Raw genomic sequence first — 9,209 nt, forward strand, 5'->3', positions numbered from 1 at the left:
CTCCCTACTGTATTTGCTGGCATATCCTACAGCATAGCCATGCCATACTATATTTAATAGAGTATGTGGTTTATACAGCCCAATAACAAAGCAACTCAAAGGGGAACAACCAAAATTCATATTGTAAGGTGTTGCTATTTGTGAGTTCGATTGGTTGGTATAGTGTTGCTATTTGTGAATTGATTGGTTGGTATAAGCTATTTTGAGCATTCATATAATGTAATTAGACAACATTATGGAAAAGACACAGACTCCCACACAGTTATTACGTCATGTGCCCCTGCGTGGCACAGAGCATGAAAGTTCCCCTTCCATCAATCTTATCTAGAAACTATGCAAGTGGTTTAACCGAAAGGAACGAACTGCTTCCTGTTATGATGTCATGAAAATCAAACCAATGGTGTATAACTTAGGCTGCAGAAGAGTCTGTAGACTAGAGGAAATAGTTTTGACATCATCTTATGTGGTTTAACCACTGATTTACTTGGAGATACCAGAAAACTCAGAATCTGGTGATAGTTTTTACTACACACACCATCATAAAAGCATGTGTAGTAAAAATTGTCTGTGAAATAGTATCATGACATTTAAGAAAAATGGCAACAAATGTTTTATTTTGAAATGTTCTTTTAATATTAAATAATTTTTCTTCCTCTGAATATATATGTATGTACCACATTACGAAAACTCACAAATATAAAGTATTTATGTTATAAGTATACACACGTCACAAACAAACATAGAACATTTTTGTATAAATCTGTATACTGTGTTAGAACGCTGAAGTGCTCTTAGCTGCTCGTCCCTTTTGTCACATTTCACTGTATAATGACTTAAGAAATCCCTTGAAGTTAATTTCAAGAACAAAATAAAAATAACTACATTTTATAAAACTGCACACACTCCTCCTGAAGGAGCGTGTGTAAGGCAACCCTTACAGTAGCAGATGTTTATAGATTCACACAGTTAAGGATAAGGATAGTAAGCTATAGAGCATTAAGGGACACGTTTGAGTGGATCCATGTTACAGCTATAGTGTGAAACTTAATACTCTCCCACATTCAAAAAATGAAATTTATTCTATGATTTTTATCCTTAGACTATTCTTAGGCTATTCCAAACCATGAGATTCCTAACCTCCGTTTTCAAGTAACTCTTGGTATGCACATTTTCATTTCAGCCAATCAAACTTCACCAAGTCTGTTTGAATGTTTTGTCATCTGGTTGTTGCTGACAAATTAATAGATTTACAGAGTTTCTATCAGTGAGATGGTTGAAATGAAAACCTGAATACACAGGAGTTCTTCAACTTTTTTAAAGGCACTTTTTAAACATTGTAATTCTGCTGGCATTTTTCTCTTTTTAAGGACTCATTCCTATAAAGTTTTAAGGGGAAAAAAATAGTTTCAGTGAAATGATTCTCCTGCCATTACAAAACCGCAATACTTGTTGCATTGTGGCATGAGTAAAATTTATGACACCTTTTAAAAGGCCCAATGCAGCCATTTTAACTCAATATCAAATAATTTCTGGGTTAACATTAAGTAAGTACCTTACTATGATTTTTTCAATTACAATGGTAAAAAAATAAACAAAAATAGCTTCTTAGCAAAAAGCAATTTCTCTAGCAAGAATTTTGGGTGGGGAGGGGAAAACTGAAAACTAGCTGTTATTGGCAGAAAGGTTTAGAACTCTTTTTTATTGGTCTATTAACTAATTTACCACCTGGTGATGTCACCAGGCAGTCCAAAACTCCATCCCACCAAAACAAGCTGAAATTTCAGGCAGCTCTTACACTAAAAGGGCATTATCATAATTGTAACAATTTCACAGTATTATTCCATTCTCATAGTGTGAAAATATAAATATAAACACAGGAAATTCACATTTTTGACTGCACTGGGCCTTTAAAGTACATTAAGGCTTTATGGTTGATGAGCTGTAAATGTCACAACAATGGCCAGCTGTCACTGCAGACAGATAGACAGCTACCCTTTGGTCCGACCTTCTATAGGTGTAAATGTGTGGTATCAGGACTACAAATGGCTATTATTATTATTATGGTTTCACTGAAAATGCTCACTTTGAAATGTAGGACGCAACAGTTGTCTTTGAGAAAGGCTAGTGGACTGGAGACTACAGTGTTTGACACTGTTGGCCTCCCTATGTGTCAACTTTGAACAGCTACTAAATTAAGTTGTGTTGGGATTTGGAAACTCAATAGGATTTTTGAGAACTTAGGTTTACGTGGGTGTTCAGGTGTGAACATGCCTGCTTTTCCCCCTCAGAGCTGTACATACACACCAACTGTCTCTCAATATTTTGCAGCGTGCAAAAACACAAACGTACACATTTTGCATAGCGATAAAGCCACTCTACAAAGTCACACTTACAAAAGAGACCAAAAACTAGAAATGTTATCTCATGTCTTCCTCTCTCTTGTTGAAGGAATTGTCCAGGATAATTCCAAAGATTGGAAAATAAACATCCAATTCTGTCACCCACAGGTTTTTGTTATTAAACTAAATGTGAGAAAAATACAGTCTAAGTCCTCACTTTTAGACACTGGACCAGAGGCAGAATCAGACACTTTTCATCAAGTCAGTGCACTGGAAAGGGGCGATTCCACTTCAGTGGGGGGGGGGGGGGGGGGGGCCTTCTATCCACATTCAACACTCAGAAGTCCCAAATGTAATGGACACAGACAACGGCCCCCTATTCACCTCCTCAGTTTATCATATGTTTGTCCCCTCAGCATCATCACTTAATCATTCCTCTTCATCTTTTCAGAAAGGTAAGGTATCCATGAAGATTTTGTCTACGATGGGTGGTGGGGGGACCAGGTCCTCCAGCTTCAGGTAGAAGATGCGCTGCAGGCCCTGGGTGCAGAGGGTGCGCAGCTCGGGGAGCTTCCCTAGCAGACGGGACAGGAAGTTGGGCTGGGGCCGCCCCGCGTCGGAGCCACTGCCGGTCACGTGGTCCCTCAGACAGGTTATGAGGCGGTTCTGGAACTCCTCCACCCGTTTGGGCTCTTTAAGGCCATGGCGATCTGAGGAGAAACAACAAGGAGAAACATCTTGATCAGACACATTAATAAATGGGCTTGTGACAGGCTATATACCACAGCATATAGTATGAGTGTTTCAGTTGAGTAACCAGAACTTACCAGACTTATTGCTTTCAACTCCTAGTGGAGCAGAGAAGGGGTTCACTAAAACTAACTGTATAGTGAAATTGTATGTGTCTGTCTGTCTGTCTGTCTGTCTGTCTGTCTGTCTGTCTGTCTGTCTGTCTGTCTGTCTGTCTTCGTGTGTTTACATGCGAATGTGTTTCACCTGTGATGATGACGAGTGCTGCGAGGCAGGCGAATGAGGACACGTCCAGATTCATGCGGTGGAGGCTCTGGGAGAAGTCCATGATGGAGTCGATCCAGTCGCCAAAGCCCCTCACACACTGCATACGGTGAAGTACCACACCATTGCAGAAGATCAGCTTGTTCTTCTCAGGACTCGACCTAGAGACAGAACAGCCTTAACATATATTGCAGAAACATTGGGTGCACATTTGTGTTTTTTAAGGAACTATACAGTAAATTGTGCATCCCAAATGGCAGTCTATTCCCTATTAAGTGCATCACTTTTGACCAGAGCCCAAAGGAAATAGGGTGCCATTTGGGATGCAGACAATGTTTACAGTGGTAATTATACCTGTATGCTAGCCGGAGGATGAAGAGTTCCACGAAAGCAGATTCCAGGAGCAGCTCCTGGTCTTCTGGGCAGAAGGCGGTGAATCCTGGGATGGTCTCGGCCCATTTCCGCAGCACATCCATGGTGCCTGTCAGCAGGTCGTAGAACTGCTGGATGTCGTTGGCATCCTCTTTATCTGATAGGCTGGCCACTGTCTCATGGTACTGAGGAGTGGAAAGAGGAAAGAAAAGGATGACACTGCCTCTGATGTCCATCTCGTCATAACATATAGTGTGAAATGTGATCGAGATCACTTCTATCAAAGAAGATGAATTACATAATAACGATATTAAAGCAAGAAGCTTAACTTGAGCAATTCTGAGAGAGATTCAACAGCAAAGACGAGATACTGCAGGCACTTAACATACAACCAATAATATGCTGTTCCATGAGTCACATGACAAGGTCTGGAGGTCTTACCTTGGAGTAGTCCAGTTTTCCGATGGCGGGGTTGGAGTCTATGTGAGCCCTGACAAGAGAGGTGATGATGTTGATGGGTGGTGTGGTGGACGCTGACTCTGGTACAGTCTTGGGTTTAGAGGGAAGACGACCCCTGCGACCTTTCAGGCTGTCTGTGCGGACGACTGTAAGTGAGAGAGAGAAATAACAACAAATACTCTCACTGACTGTACGTGTCTGAGATTCTCATATGACTGTCACCGCAAGCCTCCGTTTCGCTAAACAATTGCTATATCCATTTCAGTTTCTCTTTTTCTACGAGTGGGCACTGTAAAGCTTCAGTTTAGCATTTATGTCATTCTTAGCTTGGGTTTCACATGACTGTCAGTTCGACCTTGGGTTTCACATCAAATATAATAGTCACTGAGGCTTTAAGGGGGTGTAACATGGCATTACCTTCTTTCACCATTCCCACCACAAGGCACTTCTGGAAACGGCAGAATTGGCACCGGTTCCTCCGCCGCTTGTCTACCGGACAGTCTTTGTTGGCTAGGCACACGTATTTAGCATTCTTCTGTACAGTTCGCTGCAAGAAGGGAAAATAAAAACAAAGAACAGTGTGATTATTTTCCTGCACATTTCTCAATGTTCCCCTTTCTCTTTTATAATCACACTTCTACTGGAACTGGAGCCAAGTTAATGTATGAATAGGTTATTATGTGTAACTGAATTATAAAAAAATCCTATGCAACCAGCCTGCGAAATAATAATAATATAAGTACTGTGAAGCTTCCTACCTTAAAGAAGCCCTTGCAGCCCTCACAGGTGCGGACGCCATAGTGCTGACAGGAGGCGTTGTCCCCACACACCGCACAGCGACCCTCGTTTGCCCCGGGGCTGCTGATCTTAGGGGACAACATAGGCCCCTCCATGAGCCCGGGGCTGTCCAGGGACACCTGGTCCAGGGATAAGGGGGTGTAATGGAGAGGGGAGGCGTGCTGCTGTGAGGGCTGGAAGAAAGGGTCCTCCTCACCTTGCTGGGGGCCCTGATGCTGCCCCAGGGGGGAGTGCTGCTCCACCGGGGGGGTGAAGGTGAAGAAGGAGGGTTGCTGAGCTAGGCCTGACTTATCAGCCACCCAGCACCCAGGGCTTGGGGAGTAGGGGCTGAAGGGGGAGTCCCAGGCCGAGCCAGGCTGGCTCTGGAAGCCCGGGGTGGGTGGGGAGGCGGTGGCCGACGCAGGGCTGCCATAGTAATCGGAGCCGCAGGAGGACAGCGTCTCGTCGAGGTAGCTGAGGGCAAAGGAGCCTGGGTAGCAGCCGTACACCTGGAGGTCGTCCAGTTTGAAGGATGAGTGCTGAGCCTGAGGGCTGGAGCTGCCGCCGGCCGCGGGGCCGGAGGGGGCATTGGAGGCGGTGATCTGGCAGGAGTAGGCGTCAAACTCGCCCACGTAGCCACTGCCCACCAGGGTGTTGATGCTGGGGAGGGAGGAGGCGGTGAGCTGGTCCCGCTGGGCACCGATGTCCATGGCAGGCTTAGCACTGAGGTCAGGGTTCAGGAACTCAGAGATAAAGTAGTTGTTGTCGTAGGGCACAGTTCCATACTGAGTTTGAACACAGGGCATTGCTAAAAAATAAATAAAACAATATTGAAGAAAAATATTCTGAAGCCAAATAGTTGCATTCTGTAGTCGTTGTTCTTAATTGTTGTTCACTATCAAAACCTGAGGCCAACATAACTGCTGAAATTATGAAATAATTGAAATGGTGCCATTTATGTTGAGTAATGTAGCATGAGTAGACCCTATAGGCCCACCTGCCGTACGCTCCAAGTTCACCATCACTCCAGCCAAACCAGGTGCAATAATCTGTAAACAACTCTATAACCATCATCTGCAAGCCTCCTTACTAATCACTTAAGTCAACAACACTAAAGAAACTTAACCCGTCTTAGGGATCCCTTTTTAACACCTCTCCAACAGCGCATTCTGACATCATCCCATACAGAAACAGTTCCATTTCCCCCCTCTCCTCACACTGCCACAGCTTTAGGCCTCGTGGTACCCCTTTGGTGATTCTGAGAAAGCCTGGAAAGCCGGCTGACTGGCTGATGGGGAGATAGTCTTGCCGAAGGATATTGGTTACTGGCTTTGAATGCTTTGAAACCCACCCCTTCAGTTATGAACAGGGCAACCCTCCTACCCAAGGTCTGGGGATTGGGTTCCACGGTGGGCTAAATGCCAGCTGAAGAGGGGAAGGTGACAGGCCTGGCAGAGCGGAGGGCTGTGGCGAGCTGCTAAGGTGTCTTTAGCAGCTGGACATGTCTATGTGATTCATGTCTACCTCTCAGAACTGTCCATATCAGAACAATATCGGCTCTGGAGGATTTTTCACTAATCTGTAGCTATAATCATCTGATCTAATTAATATCTTAATTATTGTCTTAATTCAATTTCAGTTAAAATCGCAATGAAGGCTGTTGGTCAGTCAAAGCTTTGAATATCTCAAGATATTCTGGCATGACAAAAAGCAATATAAAATAAACAATTATCCTAAATACTTGAATTTATGTGCAATCACTGCTTTTTCCTGTTTATACACTACATGACCAAAAGTATGTGGACACCTGCTTGTCGAACATCTCATTACAAAAGCATGGGCATTAATATGGAGTTGGTCCCCTCTTTGTTACTATAACAGCCTCCACTCTTCTGGAAAGGCTTTCCACTAGATGTTGGAACATTGCTGTGGGGACTTGCTTCCATTCAGCCACAAGAACATTAGTGAGGTCAGGCTCTGACGTTGTGCGATTAGGCCTGGCTCGCAGTCTGCATTCCAATTCATCCCAAAGGTGTTTGATGTGATTGAGGTCAGGGCTCTGTTAGCAACAGTGTGGCTGAAATAGCCAAATCCACTAATTTGAAGGGATGTCCATATACTTTTGTATATATAGTGTATCATCACCAACAACATGTCTGGGTGTAAGCTATTCTGCCCCTAAACAGTGACTTGTGTTTTTACCTCTTAGCATGTGCTTTGGTGAGAGAAACTATACACTTGTTGCACACAAACTAAAGTAAGAAACATCCTTGACCTATAAAAAGGGTGCTTACATCAAAAGGTCACAAGTTAACCTCTGAACCCCATGTGTAACACGCACGCAGAGGATATGTGTGCATCTGATAAGATGAGGACAAGAGAGACAACAGTGAGACATCCGATACCGCCACTGCCTCCTCTTGAACACCCAGTAAAACTACTGGCCACATCGCCACCTGTCTGATCTTTGTCATTAGTAGCCTAAGTTGATAACAATGTGATGCATCAGCCTATTTATTTCATATAATAAAATAATACACACGGATTAAATTTTTAATATCTGACCATGAAGAGCAAATATTACAAAACTATAAATAGTCTACCACTCATATTCTCAACTATTTCAGACCATCAATACACCCCTATTGGCAACATATAAAAGGCCCTATTAAATAGCACTGTTAAACAGCATAGTCTACAGGTAGGCTTTGAAACGTGCGAGGCAAAAATCAGTCAATGATAGAGAACTGGGGGACCAACACATCGTCAATTCACAAGCGTGATAGCGACCAATGTTGAATGCAGTCAAGTCTACAATGATATCCAAGACATCTATCATTTGGTCTGACATGTTATTAAGTTATTATTTGATTAACAGTTTTAAGCAGCTGTAGCCTATTCGAATGGTATAGCATCTACACATTGCCTTTTCTGTATATGTCATTCGAAAATAGAAAGAGACTAGGCTACTTTATCACATGATCAAGAAAACAAATTTACAGTCATTGTAAGTAGGCTAAAATGCCACAAATCATTCAATAAGTAAGCTCTTTAGGAGGGTAAAGTTTTCTAAGATTCAAAAAAGCATCCTTGCCCATCGGATCCATAACAAAACAGTAATACCACTAGCATTAATGCAAAATAATAAGAAATACATTTTACTAACCTGATCTATAAATCCTCTAAATTCCTTAGACAGATTTTCATTTATTCCGAGTGATGGAGAAGCATCAAGTGTATTAAACCTCTGTCTAAAGTTCAGAAAGGGAATGAAATCTCCAGACTTCGGGTAGAGCGTAATATATACAGTCACTTTTATTTTGCCGTTACGTCGGGTGGCCCCGACTCTAGGCGTGTCTTTCCGCAAAAATGGCAAAGGGGGCGGTGATTTTTCCGGGTCAGGAGCCAATGGCATCGTTCTCACACAGACGTCCTTATACTCTGACGCACACTCGGGATTCCATTGACGCAAGCGACGGCGGAACGTTTGATCTAAATTTAGACCTGGTTACACGCGTAGAGCTATAACTGCCTGGAATAGGCCAAAAATAAACGTCAGATGATTACATTTTATTGCTTAAAGCAAAGTTTATAACTGCCAAATGAGCGACAGAGATAACGTAATTAATGGTTTGTCATAGGGAAGTCCTTGTAAAGACTATATGCTGGGTCGTTTTGTTTAAGTCTATTTAAATAGCATAGGCCTAACTATAGGCTATTCAAATGGTACACAATGTAGCCTATATATAGGCTAATATGGGCTAATATGTCTAGTCTAACATACCATTTGTAAACAGTGACATTTGCAAACAGGGATGTCAATTTAGGGAGTTTATATACACCATTGCTCAGTTAGGTTTAATTCACTGGCTTTAAGGTCTAGCTGTAGGCCTAACTTCTAAGTAAAATTTGAACAATTGAGTAATTACAATACTTGATAAACTGTACTTACAGGAATAATTACACAGTAAAAATGGGCACTGTATGTAAAGTGTAAACCTTATTAATGACATAACACATTAATAACATATTGCATACGCACTGTATATAGCCTCGCCATTGTTATTTTACTGCTGCTCTTTAATTATTTGTTACTTCTTATTCATATTTCTTTAAAGGTATATTTGATTTATTTTATATTGTTTGAACCGCATTGTTGTTTAGGATTTGTAAGTAAGCATTTCACTACAAGGTGTATTCGGCGCATGTGACAAATACAATTTGATTTGATATTGTATGAAGGCCTTT

General features: G+C 42.2%; 1 protein-coding gene across 1 annotated transcript; it reads right to left on the minus strand.

Moving 5' to 3' along the window:
• Window positions 1-609: 609 nt before the first annotated feature.
• On the minus strand, window positions 610-8,370 carry LOC129815362 (probable nuclear hormone receptor HR38). Its single transcript, XM_055869120.1, has 7 exons — window positions 8,128-8,370; window positions 4,943-5,769; window positions 4,602-4,731; window positions 4,167-4,330; window positions 3,708-3,910; window positions 3,336-3,514; window positions 610-3,049 (listed from the first exon to the last, which is right to left on the minus strand). The coding sequence occupies exons 2-7, from the start codon at window positions 5,765-5,767 to the stop codon at window positions 2,787-2,789; spliced, it is 1,764 nt and encodes a 587-aa protein (XP_055725095.1). The 5' UTR covers window positions 5,768-5,769; window positions 8,128-8,370; the 3' UTR covers window positions 610-2,786.
• Window positions 8,371-9,209: the final 839 nt, after the last annotated feature.

This window comes from Salvelinus fontinalis, chromosome 18 (genome assembly GCF_029448725.1).
Source record: "Salvelinus fontinalis isolate EN_2023a chromosome 18, ASM2944872v1, whole genome shotgun sequence".
Taxonomy (NCBI): domain Eukaryota; kingdom Metazoa; phylum Chordata; class Actinopteri; order Salmoniformes; family Salmonidae; genus Salvelinus; species Salvelinus fontinalis.

Coding starts and splice junctions, on each gene's coding strand:
- LOC129815362 (XM_055869120.1), bottom strand. CDS start 5,767: ATGCCCTGTGTTCAAACTCAGTATGGAACTGTGCCCTACGACAACAAC. Junction 3,911..4,166: donor GAAAACTGGACTACTCCAAG/GTAAGACCTCCA, acceptor TCCACTCCTCAG/TACCATGAGACAGTGGCCAG. Junction 3,515..3,707: donor ATCCTCCGGCTAGCATACAG/GTATAATTACCA, acceptor TTCTGTCTCTAG/GTCGAGTCCTGAGAAGAACA.